General features: G+C 40.0%; 1 protein-coding gene across 6 annotated transcripts in view; it reads right to left on the bottom strand.

Annotated features, from left to right (window-relative positions):
* The window catches only part of EFCAB11 (EF-hand calcium binding domain 11), a 162,097-nt gene that overhangs the window by 134,601 nt on the left and 7,724 nt on the right, over positions 1 to 19,772 (bottom strand). For all 6 annotated transcript variants that reach the window (XM_060097952.1, XM_060097947.1, XM_060097946.1 and 3 more), the window contains exons 4-5: positions 8,730 to 8,831; positions 7,769 to 7,859 (exon numbers count right to left, since the gene is read on the bottom strand). In XM_060097952.1, the coding sequence (XP_059953935.1) occupies positions 7,769 to 7,859; positions 8,730 to 8,831 (193 nt within the window). The remainder of the gene's footprint in view (positions 1 to 7,768; positions 7,860 to 8,729; positions 8,832 to 19,772) is intronic.

Here is a 19,772-nt window from a genome sequence, read left to right as displayed (position 1 = left end):
CCAGAAGAAGAAGAGATAAAGAAAGGGTCTGAGAAAATATTTGAAGAGATTATAGTTGAAAACTTCCCTAACATGGGAAAGGAAATAGTCAGTCAACTCCAGGAAGCACAGAGAGTCCCATACAGGATAAATCCAAGGAGAAACACTCCAAGACACATATTAATCAAACTATCAAAAATTAAATACAAAGAAAAAATATTAAAAGCATCAAGGGAAAAGCAACAAATAACATACAATGGAATTGCATAAGGTTAACAGCTGATCTTTCAGCAGAAACTCTACAAGCCAGAAGGGAGTGGCAGGACATATTTAAAGTGATGAAGGAGAAAAACCTACAACCAAGATTACTCTACCCAGCAAGGATCTCACTGAGATTCAACGGAGAAATTAAAAGCTTTACAGACAAGCAAAAGCTAAGAGAGTTCAGCACCATCAAACCAGCTTTCCAACAAATGCTAAAGGAACTTCTCCAGGCAGGAAACACAAGAGAAGGAAAAGACTTAAAATAACAGACCCAAAACAATTAAGAAAATGGTAATAGGAACATATATATTGATAATTACCTTAAATGTAAATGGATTAAATGCTCCAACCAAAGGACATAGCCTGGCTGAATGGATACAAAAACAAGACCCATAAATATGCTGTCTACAAGAGACCCACTTCAGAACTAGGAACACATACAGACTGAAAGTGAGGGGATGGAAAAAGATATTCCCTGCAATGGAAATCAAAAGAAAGCTGGAGTAGCAATTCTCATATCAGACAAAACAGACTTTAAAATAAAGACTATTACAAGAGACAAAGAAGGACACTACATAATGATCAAGGGATCAAACCAAGAAGATATAACAATTGGAAATATTCACACCCAACATAGGAGCATCTGCCTCAAAACATAAGGCAAATGCTAACAGCCATAAAAGGGGAAGTCGACAGAAACACAATAATAGCTGGGGACTTTAACACCCCACTTTCACCTAACACCCCACTTTCACCAATGGACAGATCATCCAAAATGAAAAAAAATAAGGAAACACAAGCTTTAAATGACACATTAAACAACATGGACTTAATTGATATTTATAGGGCATTCCATCCAAAACAACAGAATACACTTTCTTCTCAAGTGCTCATGGAACATGCTCCAGGATAGATCATATCTTGGGACACAAATCAAGCCTTGGTAAATTTAAGAAAACTGAAATCGTATCAAGTATCTTTTCCAATCACAACGCTATGAGACTAGATATCAATTACAGAAAAAATATCCGTAAAAACTACAAACACATGGAGGCAAAACAATACGCTACTAAATAACCAAGAGATCACTGAAGAAATCAAAGAGGAAATCAAAAAATACCTAGAAACAAATGACAATGAAAACATGATGACCCCAAACCTATGGAATTCAGCAAAAGCAGTTCTAAGAGGGAAGTTTATAGCAATACAATCCTACCTCAAGAAACAAGAAACATCTCAAATAAACAACCTAACCTTACACCTAAAGCAATTAGAGAAAGAAGAACAAAAAAACACCAAAGTTAGCAGAAGGAAAGAAATCATAAAAATCAGATCAGAAATAAATGAAAAAGAAATGAAGGAAACGATAGCAAAGATCAATGAAACTAAAAGCTGGTTCTTTGAGAAGATAAACAAAATTGATAAACCATAAGCCAGACTCATTAAGAAAAAAAGGGGGAAGACTCAAATCAACAGAATTAGAAATGAAAAATGAAAAGTAACAACTGACACTGCAGAAATACAAAGGATCATGAGGGATTACTACAAGCAACCATATGCCAATAAAATGGACAACCTGGAAGAAATGGACAAATTCTTAGAAAAGCACAACCTTCCAAGACTGACCCAGGAAGAAATAGAAAATATAAACAAATCAATCACAAGCACTGAAATTGAAACTGTGATCAAAAATCTTCCAACAAACAAAAGACCAGGACCAGATGGCCTCACAGGTAATTCTGTCAAACATTTAGATAAGAACTAACACCTATTCTTCTCAACCTCTTCCAAAAGATAGCAGAGGGAGGAACACACCCAAACTCATTCTATGAGGCCAACATCACCCTGATACCAAAACCAAACAAAGATGTCACAAAAAACGAAAACTACAGGCCAATATCACTGATGAACATAGATGCAAAAATCCTCAACAAAATACTAGCAAACAGAATCCAACAGCACATTAATAGGATCATACACCATGATCAAGTGGGGTTTATCCCAGGAATGCAAGGATTCTTCAATATACACAAATAAATCAATGTGATACACCATATTAACAAATTGAAGGATAAAAACCATATGATCATCTCAATAGATGCAGAAAAAGCTTTCAACAGAATTCAACACCCATTTATGATGAAAACGCTCCAGAAAGTAGGCATAGAGGGAACTTACCTCAACATAATAAAGGCCGTATTTGACAATCCCACAGCCAACATCATTCTCAATGGTGAAAAACTGAAACCATTTCCACTAAGATCAGGAGGAAGACAAGGTTGCCCACTCTCACCACTGTTACTCAACATAGTTTTGGAAGTTTTAGCCACAGCAATCAGAGCAGAAAAAGAAATAAAAGGAATCCACATCGGAAAAGAAGAAGTAGCTGTAGATGACAAGATACTATACATAGAGAATCCTAAAGATGCCACCAGAAAACTACTAGAGCTAATCAATGAATTTGGTAAAGTAGCAGAATATAAAATTAATGCACAGAAATGCCTTGCATTTCTATACACTAATGATGAAAAATCTGAGAGAGAAATTAAGGATACACTCCCATTTACCATTTCAACAGAAAGAATAAAATACCTAGGAATAAACCTACCTAAGGAGACAAAAGACCTGTATGCAGAAAACTATAAGACACTGATGAAAGAAATTAAAGATGATACAAACAAATGGAGAGAGATACCATGTTCTTGGATCGGGAGAATCAACACTGTGAAAATGACTATACTACCCAAAGCAATCTACACATTCAATGCAATCCCTATCAGACTACCAATGGCATTTTTCACAGAACTAGAACAAAAAATTTCACAATTTGCATGGAAACACAAAAGACCCCAAAGAGCCAAAGCAATCTTGAGAAAGAAAAACGGAGCTGGAGGAATCAGGCTCCCTGACTTCAGACTATACTACAAAGCTACAGTAATCAAGACAATATGGTACTGGCACAAAAACAGAAATATAGATCAATGGAACAGGATAGAAAGCCCAGAGATAAACCCACTCGCCTATGGTCACCTTATCTTTGATAAAGGAGGCAAAAATATACAATGAAGAAAAGACAGCCTCTTCAATAAGTGGTGCTGGGAAAACTGGACAGCTACACGTAAAAGAATGATATTAGAACACTTCCTAACACCATACACAAAAATTAGCTCAAAATGCATTAAAGACCGAAATATAAGACCAGACATAATAAAACTCTCAGAGGAAAACATAGTAAGAACACTCTTAGACATAAATCACAGCAAGATCCTTTTTGATCCACCTCCTAGAGAAACAAAAACAAAAATAAACAAATGGGACATAATGAAACTTAAAAGCTTTTGCACAGCAAAGGAAACCATAAACAAGACCAAAAGACAACCCTCAGAATGGGAGAAAATTTTTGCAAATGAAGCAACTGACAAAGGATTCATCTCCAAAACATACAAGCAACTCATGCAGCTTAATATCAAAAAAACAAACAACCCAATTCAAAAATGGGCAGAAGACCTAAATAGACATTTCTCCAAAGAAGATATACAGATTGCCAACAAACACATGAAAGGATGTGCAACATCACTAATCATTAGAGACATGCAAATCAAAACTACAATGAGGTATCACCTCACACCGGTCAGAACGGCTATCATCAAAAAATCTAGAAACAATAAATGCTGGAGATGGTGTGGAGAAAAGTGAACCATCTTGCACTGTTGGTGGGAATGTAAATTGACACAGCCACTATGGAGAACAGTATGAAGGTTCCTTAAAATACTAAAAATAGAACTACTGTATGGCCCAGTAATCCCACTACTGGGCATATACCCTGAGAAAACCATAATTCATAAAGAGTCATGTACCAAAATGTTCATTGAAGCTCTATTTACAATAGCCAGGAGATGGAAACAACCTAAGTGTCCATCATTGGATGAATGGATAAAGAAGATGTGGCACATATATACCATGGAATATTACTCAGCCATAAAAAGAAACGAAATTGAGCTATTTGTAATGAGGTGGATGGACCTAGAGTCTGTCATACAGAGTGAAGTAAGTCAGAAAGAGAAATACCGTATGCTTATACATATATTTGGAATTTAAGAAAAAAAAATGTCATGAAGAACCAAGGGGTAAGACGGGAATAAAGACACAGACCTACTAGAGAATGGACTTGAGGATATGGGGAGGGGGAAGGGTAAGCTGTGACAAAATGAGAGAGTGGCATGGACATATATACACTACCAAATGTAAAATAGATAGCTAGTGGGAAGTAGCCGCATAGCACAGGGAGATCAGCTCGGTGCTTTGTGACCACCTAGAGGGGTGGGATAGGGAGGGTGGGAGGGAGGGAGACGCAAGAGGGAAGAGATATGGGAACATATGTATATGTATAACTGATGCACTTTGTTATAAAGCAGAAACTAACACACCATTGTAAAGCAATTATACTCCAATAAAGATGTAAATAAAACCTGTGCTCTCCAACCACTGAAACTTTTTTTTGAATTTTTATTTTATTTATTTATTTTTATTTTTATTTTTTTAGAGGATGATCAATAAATTTTATGGATTATCTGGGCAGTTATGTGACTAAAAATAAAATAGTTTACCTTTATTGAGTTCCTACTGTTTACCAGAAACTGTTCTAAGAGTTTTATTTACTTTATAATAAAAATAAGCTCTTTTGAGTTTACTTTAAATATTTTACATTTTTTAAAACATCTTTATTGGAGTATAATTGCTTTACAATGGTGTGTTAGTTTCTGCTTTATAACAAAGTGCATCAGTTATACATATACATATGTTCCCATATCTCTTCCCTCTTGCGTCTCCCTCCCTCCCACCCTCCCTATCCCACCCCTCTATGTGGTCACAAAGCACCAAGCTGATCTCCCTGTGCTATGCGGCTACTTCCCACTAGCTATCTATTTTACATTTGGTAGTGTATATATGTCCATGCCACTCTCTCACTTCGTTCCAGCTTACCCTTCCCCCTCCCCATATCCTCAAGTCCATTCTCTAGTAGGTCTGTGTCTTTATTCCCGTCTTACTCCTAGGTTCTTCATGACCATTGTTTTTTTTTTCTCTTAAACCACTGAAACTCTGTATGACTTCTTTTCACCAGATTAGAACATTCCATTTTTAACTTATTAAACATGCAGGTATGAAGGTTTCAATAAGTGTACACATTTTTTAAAACAGAATCACATTTCCAAATATCTATTTTCAAAAATGCTCTCCCAATAATGTAGATTTCTTTTGAGAAGCAGTTATTTTTCCACTCACTGTTAAAAGACAGCTTGTACCTTGAACGGCTATATTTAAGTGGATTTTTCAAAATTACACATGTGGTACAAGGGGGCACCTCTTGAAACCATTTAACACAAAAAGGTTAGCAAATTTGGACACTTGTCTTTTTTAATTTAATTTAATTTTGTTTTATTTATTTATTTTTGGCTGCATTAGGTCTTTATTGCTGTGCATGGGCTTTCTCTAGTTGCGGCGAGCGGGGGCTACTCTTCGTTGCGGTGCACGGGCTTCTCATTGCAGCGGCTTTCCTGTTGTGGAGCACGGGCTCTAAGCACGCTGGCTTCAGTAGTTGTGGTGCGCAGGCTCAGTAGCTGTGGCTCGTGGGCTCTAGAGCACAGGCTCAGGAGTTGTGGTGCAAGGGCTTAGCTGCTCCGCGGCATGTGGGATCTTCCTGGACCAGGGCTCGAACCCATGTCCCCTGCATTGGCAGGCGGATTCTTAACCACTGCGCCACCAGGGAAGACCGACACGTGTCTTTTTGTAAAAGTAAAATGAAGTAATTCTTTTTGTGAAAAACCACTACAATGTGGTAGAAATACGTTGACTTTCATTACTCTTCTCATCACAAAGTGTGCACAAAGATGCTACTATATTTTAAAGGTCTTGATGTTCTGGAATCACCTAAGCAATACTGTCCTCAGGCACTTTGTCTGCGCCTGGCTTGAACTCCCTTGCTCTTCAATAGCTTGCTCAATAATCTGCTTGCAAATGATGCAGCAGAAGAACTTCATATATGTCACTGTTAATGACAGTGAGTGCAGATCCTTATTTCAAATAACCTGCTTGATCATTTCTACTGAGTAGGGCTGGCTTCCGGTCAGATTTCATGAAATTACTTTTATCCACATGGGAACACCTGCCAGATGTCCCCCAATATCTGTTCTCTCCTTCTTCCTCAGTATCAGAAACTCCATTTGAGTGCACATGACTGCCCAAAGCAGGGACTACATTTTCCAGATCCACCTCCCCCTTGTAGCTATTCGTGGCCCTGTAACTAAGTTTTGGTCACTGGGATGTAGGAAGAAATAATGGATAGCCTTAAAAGGAGGGGCATATCTTCTGCTCCCTTTTGGCCTACCTAGTTGGAATTGAGGTGTGATGGCTGAAACCTTGGGAGCCATCTTGAAGCAAGAGGGAGAAGCCAGATGCTGAGGCAGCCAAACAACAAGAGAGGAGGAATCTGGGTCCTTCACAACTGTGTTGCCACCAAATCAGCCCTGGACTCTCCTGTGTTTATTGCTCTCTTTTTTGAGCTTTGTTGTTTTGGGTTTTCTGGCTCTTACTGCTGTACGAAACCCTAATTAACACACCTGGTAACAGGGTTGATGAGGAACTCATGTTAGCAGTCAGAGAAGAGGCAACTCTGCAATTTTCTCTGCAAGCATGTGCTTACACTATTCTTACCACTTTCAATCTGCAGTTTCCTAATGGAAACTGCTTTTAAGCCACTTGCCCATTTTGTCAGAATTAGTTTATTAAGAAAACATAATCTTTAAATCTACTTTATCAGGTGTGTGTGAACTGCAACATGGGTCTATAACTTTGAAAACAAACGAAGGAGGGGCCACCACTGATCAACCCAACTCTACTCTCCAGACAACTCAAGGACCATTTGTAACCCGTGTCTGATGAAATACAGACCATGGGAGAACACCAGCATCCATGTTAAATATTAATAAAGCTTCGGGTGGGGGTTTGGTCAATACATAAATATACCAAGAAGTTCTACTTTCTTTCTGCTCCTCTCCACCCCTACTAACAAATGATTTTTGCACCTTCCTAGTATGCAAGCACTCCACCCACTTTAGAGCCCACTGTCAAGGTGTGGATGGACTAATAGCTAACTATAAAATTCTCTCCTGGGGCTTCCCTGGTGGCACAGTGGTTGAGAGTCTGCCTGCCGATGCAGGGGACACGGGTTCGTGCCCTGGTCCGGAAAGATCCCACATGCCACGGAGCGGCTGGGCCCATGAGCCATGGCCGCTGAGCCTGCGCATCCGGAGCCTGTGCTCTGCAACGGGAGAGGCCACAACAGTGAGAGGCCCGCGTACTGCAAAAAAAAAAAAAAATTCTCTCCTGGATCATGACAATATGCTGTGAGATGAAAATGTTCACTAGTAAAAATAAGCATAAATGAATGTTCTCCATAAAACTGAAAACTTGTAAAAGCAAATGGTAAATCAAGGGGTGGGTATACATAAAGATTTTGGCAGCTTACCTGAATACCTCGAGAACAGTCCTTTCCGATAACTTGGGAGCCACCTGCTTAAATGCTTTTTTGAAATCTTCCAGAGTTAAATATCCACGATCTATTTGAAAACAGAATACATAACATTTACACACTTCTATCAGCCCCATGAACTGCTATTTCAGCCATAACATATGCGTGAGACTTTATTACTAGGAGAAAAGCAGTAATTTATAGTTGATTTTACATATAAGGTAATCTGAGATTGTCTTGTTGGAAGAATTTGAGAATCTAGTAATACTCTCCCTTAGTACAGCCCCAGATGCTCCTGCTGGTTTCTTCCAGCCCCATCATTTGCCGATTCCCTGAGTCCCAGGTAAAGGACTAAGGGACAGACACTGCAACAATGGCATTAGGCTTCAAGTCTTCGTGGATTGCCAAAATAATTCATTCTTCAAAATTCACATTTTTTTCTTGTTTGGTATTAGAACTATATTATTATTTAGAGGAAAACCATTACAGAAGCCAAAATACTGAACCTGGACTCCACAAGTCTTTCAACCATGTGTTCTGTGGGGAGGGGGTCTGAAGCTACTCCTCTGGGCCACCCCAGCATGGGAAAACAATTTCTCCAATTATGTGTGGGTCAAAGGAGGAGTCGCAAAAAAAGGCCTCATGGTCTCCCAAACTTCCATAAGTATCTCTTCACCTATATCCCCGCACGGCCAGCCCTTCTGTTGTCCCCATTACATTGCAGGCAAATCATAAGTATTGTACAATTATATAACTGTAGAAATTATTTCACCCATCGTAAATGTCAAGAATTGAAGATTGTGACGGAGGAAAAAAAATGTACACCAACATCTAAGGTAATAGCTAATGAATACAGTAAAATAACCTTCCAAGTATATTATTTTAGTTACTGAGTATGTTCCCATTCACAGTTCCTTAATAGCCATTTTTTATATCAAAACACTTTAAAGATACTTACAGTGCCTGTCAAAAGCTGTGAAGATGTGTCTTATTTCATTCCGATATAGTTGAACTTCCTTCTTTTTCCTTACAATGTCTAAAAACTCCTTAAGTAATATCCCTGAAAGTTGGAGAAAAACAATTTACTGTCTTCCTCTTTAAGAAGGAAACAAAACATAAACGGAAAGTGATACTACCACAAACAAATGTTATCTTAATTTTGGTGAGTAGTATTTATTCATAAAGATCTCTAAAGCTGAAAAGACATTTTCTTAAAAGCTAAGTAGACTCCACATTAGCAATCGATGGCAGAAAGGGCAGACACTTTCGGAGCTCACTGAGCTCTTCCCGGAGATAAAAGATGATGACCTCGAAAAAGTATGACACTCTTCCCTGTGACAGATCTAACAGACAGGCCCGAAACTACTTATAAAATAAGGGTTCATAATTTTCTTTCCTTCTGCGTCTTTGATCCCTTTTTTCCTAGCCAGATGTCATTACGACAGGTTTTTTTCCAGCTGGGAGATCGGGGCGAAGAAGTAGTTTCTCAAAAGTCAATACCAACTGCATACCGCAGATAAAGGTGGAGAGAACATTCCATAAACAATAGAGTTGGCACTGTCCCCAGCCTTAGCTACGTCCCATGACTGTTCTACAGCCTCAGGCTCTGCTTCCTGTGATTCTCATAATAAAAGAGCCCAGCGTGATCATATGAGATTGGCTACTGTGCTTACAATGTCTATTAAAATGAATTCTAATGTGATCTTTGTAGTAGGTTTAAAGAGTGCAGCCAAGAATTTAAACATTTTAGTGAACTGAGTCCTAAATATCTAAAAAGAGCAGTTCCTTTTCATAAGTCAGGATTTCCATTTAAAAATGTATCACTGTTTTAAAAATAGCCCCATATCACACAATAACCACGTGCTGATTTTTAAGAACTTGCACTCTTTCCAAAAGGGAATATTTTGGTGTGGTATACTGAACTATACACATTTCCTGAAATAGTTCCGATGATTTTTTAAAAAGTAGAAAATAGTTTTCTTAATTTTCCACATTTTTCTTATTTGTAGTTAAAGATTCAGAAATTTAAGAAGTCCATCTATCTTTATGTGTTTAAGCGATTCTCTGACAACTTTTTAGGACCCACTGGGTGCCAGGCACTGCATTAAGCTCTGGGAATAGAGGGGAAAAGAGAACACACACAATTCCAGTGCCAAGGGTCACTGGTCTAGTGACACAGACGGTGATGATACAGGTTCAGTTACAAACGTACATATAATTACAAACAGTGGTGTGCGCAACGAGGGGAAAACAGGAGGGTATAAAATGCATCACAGAAATCCTCCCGTAGAGCAGACTCTGGGGAAGGAGAGATCTCACAGAGGAGGTAATATTTTTAAAATATTAATATTATTTAAGACCTAAATGATGAGAAGATACCAACTGGCTAAAGGTGGGAAGAAGAGCATTCCAGGCCGTGGAGAGAGCACGTGCCAAGGCCATGGGGTGGGGAGTGGGAGAAGTGAAAACAGGCCACAGTGGCTTGAATGCGGTGAAGACGGCGTTGGTGAGGTGGGCAGGGGCCCGAATGCACAGCCCCTCGTGGTCCACGGGAAATAATTTGATTTTTATTTCAGTTGCAATAGGAAGTCAATAAAGTTTGAACTGAGAAGTGACATGATCTGATTTAGATTTTGGAAAGATCTCTGGCTATTGTTTTGAAAAAGGACTGGGGAGAAAGCAAAATATAAAAAAGGAGACTCGTTAGGATCCTACTGGCAGGAGATGTGGTCACGAGGGTGCGGGCAGCGGGAACAGAGGGCAGTGGAAGGTTCCAGACATACTGCAGAAAAGATGGAGGGTTAGACGTGGTGCATGAGAAAGAAGATGTCAAGAATAAGCCCTAGGTTCTGGCTCGAGGACTAGGTGGTTTGAGGAGTCATTTAAAGAGATGAGAAAGATGAGGGGAAGCAGGATGGGGGTCGTGCTGAGATGGAGTTGCAATTTGGAGATGTTAGCTGCTTGATGCTTCGGAGGCAACCAAGAGCAAAAGTCAAGAAAGCAGCAGCAGGCGTATCTCCTGGCACCTACCGGAGTGCTTGGCATGTGCTCAATAAATACACATTGTATGGAACTAGCGTTTCCCCCATGGCAGTGGAGGATGTGCAGTGATGCAGCTCCATTTGCATCGGGTCCTATGGTAACTATTTGGCCACACGTCTGCCTGAGACACACTGAGGGAAAGGACTGTCTGTTGTCAAAATTTATCCACAGTGTTTAGTAAGATCCCTGCTTGTAGGAGGCATTCCTCACATGTTTGTTGAATAAGTAAATAAAATCATAGGAAGACGTTATTTCTAGTTTTCAGCAAAAAGTGTTAAAATGTGTTTTAAATGCTCTTATAACTGTAAATTAATGCCAAAAAGTAGGTCTCTATTTATTCACATAGCCAGCAAAATCGTCATTTTAGAAACCCCAATTTCTTAATACCTATGATACAGTAAAAAAACAAACAAAATTCAGAGGAAAAGGAAATGAATGCATAATATTCGCTCTTCATTTAATTGCATCTGATTTCGGGAAACGATAAGAAAAAAAGCACAGTTCCATGGTTCAATGTGTGATTCAGATTCACAAGAAAAAAAAAGTGCATGAGTGGTGAATGATACGTTTTAAACCACATATTCAGAAAACTCATCCGTATTTGGGGCTATAAAGTAGTCAGGTCTTTATTTCATATCTTGGGGGATAAAAAGCACATGTTCTTTAGTGTTTCCTAGGAGAAACTATATGTGGATTTCAACTATATGTTTATTACCACTTAAAAAGAAGAGACCATCTAATAATACAAATAACTCCATTTATGTAATCAAGTTCATTCACACTATTTTCCCGCAGGCTCGTATACCTTATTTTTTAAAGTCAATATTAAACCACATAAACATATCTCACTGCCCCATCCCCATCCCCTTGTCTTAATCTTCAATGGCAACACATACAAATGCATTCAATACCATGCAAGTCCCTTTTCTAAAAAGGACAGAGAAGTTTCCATTCAGCTGAGCTCTCATGTTGTAGTAATATGATCACTTTCCAAAGCCAAGGCATAAAGGTTTGCTATTCCTACAGCTCTAGAATGCAAACACATTAATGTAAGTTTTATATGTTTTACTGCTGTTTCAATGGCCTAGAAATAGAGTTCCTACTACTAGCCCCACCTGCTGTCACAATATTCAAACCTAAAATGACCACTTCACAAAGACTTTCCATAATTCTACTGCCACCACATTTCATACGCAATGAGAAATGCATTACCTGTGTCCACCCCTGGAGTGAAAGTATGTTCAGAACATTCTAATTCCAAATACGAGGCTGGGTCTCTCTGTAAACTGTTCCAGTAATAAAAGTTACCTAAACACACTTTGCTGTAGCTACACGTTGGGATCACAACAGGAACCACGTAGACCTATGTGTCTATCTGTGTTCATTATTAATCTGCAGGTGTTCAGAAGTTGCCCGGGTAGCTGGACTCTACCAGTAGTTTTCTGACTTTGTTTTAGCTGTAGAAAAGGTTCTCCTTTCTAAAACAGGAACGCCCAGTGTGTAGAGATGAAGGCAAAGCTATTCGGTTTGCAGTGAGGTGGGCTCCTCACTCCCTCTCCAGCAGTGCCTCTGCAAGTGCCCCCCACAGGACACAGGACTGAGGATCAAGCCTCAAAGGCCACTGGGACCAACATTCTTTACGAATCCTTCCAGACTCTGCAAGTCTGTGCATTTTCCATTATCACTGAAAGCACTCCCTTCCATTTTATAAACTACTCTTGGCAAAATGGACTCTTCATGTTCTATAATAAATATATATATATTTTTACTTTCCAATCTACTTAATACATGTGATACAGATATATCATATAAAGAAGTGTTATCGGGCCTCCCTGGTGGCGCAGTGGTTGAGAGTCCGCCTGCCGATGCAGGGGATACGGGTTCGTGCCCCGGTCTGGGAGGATCCCATATGCCGCGGAGCGGCTGGGCCCGTGAGCCATGGCCGCTGAGCCTGCGCGTCCGGAGCCTGTGCTCCGCAACGGGAGAGGCCACAACAGTGAGAGGCCCGCGTACAGCAAAAAGAAAAAAAAAAAAAAAAAAGAAGTGTTATCTTTTCCCCCTTTTTTGTTTTTAAGCAATTTCCTAGGAAGGTAATCATCTTTCACCACAGGGGTGGATATATTCAAAAAGTCCAATAAAACTATATAAATTTTTCCTCAAAAGTTGTTTTTTTCTTCTTTTTTTTTTGTGGCTCACAGTTCTAAGCTTCAGGGTCAGTGCATAGAGAGAAATCCTCTTGAAAATGTAGTCATCTAGTTTCTGGCTATCACAGTGAGCTTGAATTAGAAACTGCAATAAATCTGGGAGAATGAAGGAGAAAATAATAAAAATGCCAAGTTTTTTAGACTGGAAGTCTGGTCCTGGATTTAGTAGAAAAGAGAGGGCTCACAGTCATTGGGCCATCTATTCATTCGTCCAGGGATTGAAAATGCCTAAAACTGAGGGCTTAAAAGGATTAAGTGGCCTCTTAAAAGGTATAATGCAAGCCTTTTCTAGTTTGAGAAATAAAATTCAGATTATGACTTCTGGAGGCCATGCAGGACAAAAAAAAAAAAAAAAAGGATAGAATGTGTTTGCATAAAAAGACTGTAAGGACAGAAGAGCTTTCATGGCATCCAGAGCAGTGAGTTGTCACAGTAAGATGGGTAAGTAAATTCAGAGGACTAATATTTTCTTCCAGCTACCCGCATAAGACTAGGGGCATGAAGAGAAAAGAATCCACCTTAATGGAAGAAAGCAAGTTTTACTCTATCATTGGGAGGGAAATGAGGAACAGTAAAAACAGGTTACAGTGGAATAAAGAAATCTGAACCAACGAAACCTTATTCCTACCAAACGTGGACAGAAATCGTCATCTTTTTTTATTATGCCCATCTCCTGCTCATAACCCTTCAAAGGTTCCTCAGCGTTATCAGTGCAAAGCCCGGATCCCTTATTCTGGAGTTTAAAGCTTCACTCTTCCTTCCAGGTAAACTGGTCCTTAAATCTCCCCCTCTCCAACTCTCAGCTTCCATCAGGGATGCTCGCTGGGGGGCAGCTGGCTTGCGGCGCGCACCGCACTCTCCGCGGCAGCGCTAGAAAGCAGCACTCCGCGGGGGCGGGGGGGGTCCGTTTCCGGCAGGACTTGGGACAGCTGAGGAGCACTTTGGGCCTGCAAATCTGAGGGGGGTGGACCGGCAAGAGGGCACGCTGTAAAACGGGGAGCAGGGATCTGAGAGAAGAGGGTGAGACGCTTGGGGGTAGGGGGTCTGTAGGAGAAACCCCACAGGGCTAGCGTGCAGAGACCCTGCGGAGGAGGAGAAAGTGTTGGAGGGACCTGTGATGGAGGGCGAGTGGTGAGTGATAAAGCCCCTCCTCTGGGCCATTAACAAACACCTCGGCAAAGTCTCCAGGACATGATAGGCAACGTTTGCATGGGTGTGGACTGTGCAGGGAAGTCTAAATTCGCACGGAGTTCTGCATCCACGCTGGCACCAGCAGAGCACAGGCAGCACCAGCAGCTGGAGGACAAGCTCGCAGCTGGCATCTGCCTTCACTCATTCTCCCTGTTCTCCTCTTTGCTTCTCCACTTTTTGCAAACCCCACCCAGCCTTCCACATCCGGCTCTGGCCCACACCTCGGGCAGGAAGGGAGGGCCGCTCCCTTCGAAACTCTTACAGGTCTTCTTGTCTATTGTGTTCGTGTGACAACTGGCCATCACGGAAGTGACAGTACTTCTTTAATCTTCCCTATCAAATATGACATTTTTAAAAAGTGTTTTTAGGTCAGTGTCTCCTAATTCTTTTTTACCCCTACAAGGAAACTTACTCATCATCTTTAAATGGGGAATGAAATACATTAATTGAGAGGGGAATATCTGTGGGCGATACCACAAAATGGTCCTATGATTTCAAGATAAGTATAATGTGTATGTGTTTCCTGCTGATAGAAATGAACAAAGAGGTCAACTGAAATCTGAAGTCAAACAACAGCCTGCTATACCTGCTATGCCCTGGCCTCAGTTCCTTAGGTAGGAGCCCCCAACAACAAAATATACACAAAACAAATACAAAAAATGTGTTTACAATATAACTTAAAAGACTAGAAAACAGACATTTAAATTTAGGAAAAGAATACTTTTATAGTCAACTATCTGGCTCAAAACAACTCAGCCAAGATAGCAATAAATAAAAGCCATTAACCTCATCATCCACAAATTAGTTTTCAATTAAACGGACCCTGGATAGCATGACTGAGTCAAAACAGTCCATCATCACCATTGTAATGAGTCAATCTCTTTGATTTTTCCATTGTTTAAAGTTGCAGGTTAAAAGTAAGCTCCCGGAAAGCTTTCTTTTTTCTAAGTATGAAAGTAAAATATGTTCAGTGTTGAAAGGGCAACAATATAAAAAAACAGAAAGAAAGGGGAGAAAAAAGCATGATCTAATCACCCAGTGGAAACAAAATTCTGATATACTTTGTTCTGTTTTTTTCCCCTCAAGCATATTTTATATAGATCTGGGATAAAAACACAGACAGCTGTGTGAGAATGCAGTAGGGCGACGTGCATCGGGCAGATTAAGCACAAGTCTTATAAATCTTAGCTGTTGTTATTCATATAAAATGCTCTACGATTTATCCCACAGTGAAGTCAAACCATCTGAGATCACACATGGTCTTGCCCTTCATAGAACTGCCCAGACACATTTGGCATTAAACCATTGGCCTATGCTGAAGAAAGTTCAAGAAACGGCCTTACAGACTTCACTGTTGTATTTATTGAACAGTTTGTGGACACCAGTGTCGACTTATTAGTCTCTCCTCCATGAGACATCGTGGGGGAAATATCCCACACTGGGGAAAACTATGTCTCTCTAGAAAAGGAGTTTCTGTGGTGTGGATGCTGACTTCTGCACTTGGTTGTGATTCCCTATTTGATCTGGACACTCAGTAGCTCGGAACCAAATTTGACAGCAGCCTCTAGCGGCTGCACAGAACCTTGTGATTTGTGTTTTGTGTACTGACCCACTCCTGATTTCGACTCATTCATTCATTAAGTTCCCAGGACAATGAAGACTGGCCTCAGCTCCATCAATATGATCCATGACACTATTAACCTCAAGGGAAGGGTTTATCAAATGGTTGAGAGGGTAAGCTTGGAGATTATACTACTGTGGTCTGCCGCCCTGCACAGATTACTTAACCTCTCTAAGCTTCAGGACTGTTTTAACTTATAAAATGGGATAATCCTAACATAGAGTTGTATTAAATTTAACAATCCATGCATAATACTCATCACAGAGTCTGCACATGGTAAACACTCAAGGAATCAAAGCTATAATTATTATCTATAATAATAATAAATACTGTAACACATGTAAAAGTATCTTATAAACCAATAAAGAACCATCAAATGCTAGGATTAAGAATTTTTATTCCTCTCTGGAGCTCAGTTTCCTCATTTTAAAAAAGGAAATATATGACTGTTTTCTAGGCTCTTCTAGTTGCAAACTTCTTTCATTTTCTATAGTTAGAGGAGATATGAAATGTTCTATACCCTTAGAGAACAGAAATAAAACCCTCTAAAATTAGGTAGCAATAGTGTGTATTGGAACCAATCCCAACACTGATCTGCTGCTTCCTTAAACAAGCGGCTTGATTTTTTTTTTCCTCCCATTAATATAATTCCTTGTTCCTGGTGCCTAAACAGTTTTTGCTGATACTCACGTGCTTGTTAAGTTATAGGCATTAAAAATGTCATTAACACCTTTTTGCTACTCATTCTGGCTGCCCTCAAATTCTCCCAGTGTGACTTTCCTTGAGACATCCTACCCTTCTAATGGCTTTGTCTTAACTTTTCACTCTTTTTAATTTTCACAAGGAACCTCTACAGAAACGACCCACCTTTTAGAAAGACCTTGGGAAGCAGGGTCTGGGCATCCAGGTTTAGGTACTGTGTGAAATGTGTGCATCGTGAGGGCTCTGCCCAGTCAGGCTCAATCCAGGATGTGAGTCTGGACCTTCCCCCAGGAAGCTGGGCAGCAAATGGGCTGTGTGTGGAGGGTCCTTTGGAGTTGCATGCTGGAGATACGGCACAACCTTGTCTGAATGTAAGAAGAGCTACACCTAGTGGGAGAATTCCCAAGTCACAGCTACTCAGAAGAACTGTGGGAAGTTGATTACCTGAATAAATAGCTCCCAGAAAGCCAAGGCCAACCTTTCAGTTCTTCAAGATCAAAACATTAAGGAGAGAGATAATATATTTGGTAAAATAATCTGTGTATAAACTCTCTTCGATAATATATTTGGTAAAATAATCTGTGTATAAACTCTTCCTGTAAGAAAAATAACGTGTAAATGTGACTCATGTCACTGAAAGGGAGAAAAGAAGGAGCTGGTCTGAAATTGGTTCACTACTAACAGTCCTAATGAACAAATTTTATGTTAGCAGCATTCAGAGTTCAGCAGTGACTTCCTGCTAAGATGGCTATTTTACTCTTTCCCTGGGAGGTCTGTGGTCTTGAGTCTCCCCTTTCAAAGGGACATGAATTGAAGCTAAGTCTACTCCTTTAATCATGAAGAAAGTGATGCTTTGAGAAAGTTAATCTGCTGTTGATATCAGGACCAGAAGAGGAAGGGAAAAGCCTGGAAGCTTGTAGACTAAGGAAACCCCTTCCACAGTAATTCTGGAGCAAGGTACAAAGCACCTACACTTTGATCTCATTCCTCCAACCCAATCTTCCCTTGAATTTCTCGGATGACTAATTTACTTTGTAACCTTTTGAAATATACTTAAAATTAATTATTAGGAAAAGATGCTGTGACAGGAAGCATCCTAATCTGATGGGGAAGTGGATATGAGAGTACCTATAATATCCCTGATATTAAATGCAAAGGATGTGCATACGGGAGCAGGTCCCGGAGCACATCACCAAAGTCGGAAAGTCCTCGTAGGGAAGCCTACTTTCAGCATCAGAAACTCCAGTTCTGAAGCAATCCTTAGACTATTATGAATTTGAGAAGATGTCCCATAATAAGGCAGTCTTCATTATACATAAGAGAACTCAGGTGTGGGATAGGTCACATGAAGGGAATGTAGAGAACCTCATTCAAAACCTAAAGCTTTAATGTACATCAGAACTAATATTAAAAGGAAGCTCCATGACTGCAATAATGTGAGAACTGTTTCTGCAGGAAGTCCAAATCCAAGCATTAGAGAACTCAGGAAGGAGAGGAAATGTTCACGAAATTTACAAAATATCTCCAGCCTCAAGTCAACCCTCTCTCAAACATCAGAAAAAAAGAAAAGGCAGGGGAGGAAACTAACAACCGCATACTTGGAAGATCCTTTTGCCACAGACCAGTCCTCATTTTATATCAGCGCACTCACACTCAAGAGAAACCTTTAGAATGTAATGAAGGTGGAAAAACCTTCTGCCAGAATTTACCCTTCAGTGTACATCAAATTACCCATAGAGAAACCATATGAATGTAACACATGCATATAAGTCATATCTTACTAAATGTGAGCTAATACACATGGGGGGAAAACTCAAGATACTGAGTGTCGAAGGTTTTTTCAGAAGTCAGCCTTTCCATCAGAGAACTCACTACACCTGTAAAGAACGTGGGTAACCTTTCTTCCAGAATAACACCTGTCTGTACATCAAAGAACTGGTTAAGGAAAGAAAACCTTACGTGTGAAGTCAAATCCCTAATTCAGAACCAAAGAACACACATAAGGGAGAAAATCTCCGGGAATAAGGAATGTGAGAGTGCTCTTGGCAAACTATGCGTATTTATGTAGAAACACTACATAAGCAAGAGCAGCATAAGACATGCATCCAGACAGGATCACTCACTGATTCTCAGGGGACTCCTAAAGGAGAGAAACCCTAACAATGCAAAAAATGCGGGAAATCCTTCTGCCAGAAGACAGAAATCTTTATAGACTGGAATATTCACATAGAAACCCAGAGAAAATATGTAAGGAAGGCTTCACCAAGAAGTTACAACCTAAACTGAACAGCAAAGAAACAACATTTGAATACTTTGAAAGCATGAAAATTTTTAACATGAAATTTAAAGCCTGGGGAAATTCCATCAAGTTAGGGAGTATGTCAAAAACAACTTCTCCTAGCAATAACATTGTTCGAAAAGTCATGTTTAATATGTGATACCAAACCTGTATCCAAAAAATAATCTAGTAAACTCTTATGTAAATCCAAAATTTATAAATAAAAAGTTGTTTTTTTTTTTTTTTGCAGTACACGGGCCTCTCACTGTTGTGGCCTCTCCCGTTGCGGAGCACAGGCTCTGGACGCGCAGGCTCAGCAGCCATGGCTCACGGGCCCAGCCACTCCGCGGCATGTGGGATCTTCCCGGACTGGGGCACGAACCCGTGTCCCCTGCATCGGCAGGCGGACTCTCAACCACTGCGCCACCATGGAAGCCCAATAAAAAGATTTTTAAAAAGAAAAAAGTCAAGCCAGTCTAAAGGACACAGGAGCCAGCTCAAGGAGGCACTCAATGGCCAAATCTGTGGTAAGTGGAGCACTAAAATAATTAAGTATAGTAATGAATTATAAATCATTAAAAACATACAAATTCATGAGTCCATACTGATAAAGGAGAGATATATTGATCAATCAAGAAGACGGGAAGTCTCTTGCTTATAGTAAAAATGCCAAGGGCTAACTGAAAGAAGCACAGGGATTATAAAATCATTACTTTGCAATCATATAGCAAATACTGGATCAGACAAGAATCATAAATGGATACCAAATCCAGGCGGAAATTTTGATGAGAAGCAGAATATCTGCAACGTCGAACGTGTCTCTCCACAGGCTGCTGATTAGTTGCAAGGGAAGAAAATATAAAGAGAAATAATACAATGGAGAAATCCGACAATGTTTTTTGACCGGTGATAAAATTAGTATCTACGAGAAACAGACTGACATCGTGTGCCCCTAGATGTGGC

Source organism: Mesoplodon densirostris, chromosome 4 (assembly GCF_025265405.1).
Source record: "Mesoplodon densirostris isolate mMesDen1 chromosome 4, mMesDen1 primary haplotype, whole genome shotgun sequence".
In the NCBI taxonomy this organism is placed as follows: Eukaryota; Metazoa; Chordata; class Mammalia; order Artiodactyla; family Ziphiidae; genus Mesoplodon; species Mesoplodon densirostris.
Note: the sequence above shows the minus strand (reverse complement) of the source record. Positions and strands in the feature narration are given on the sequence as shown.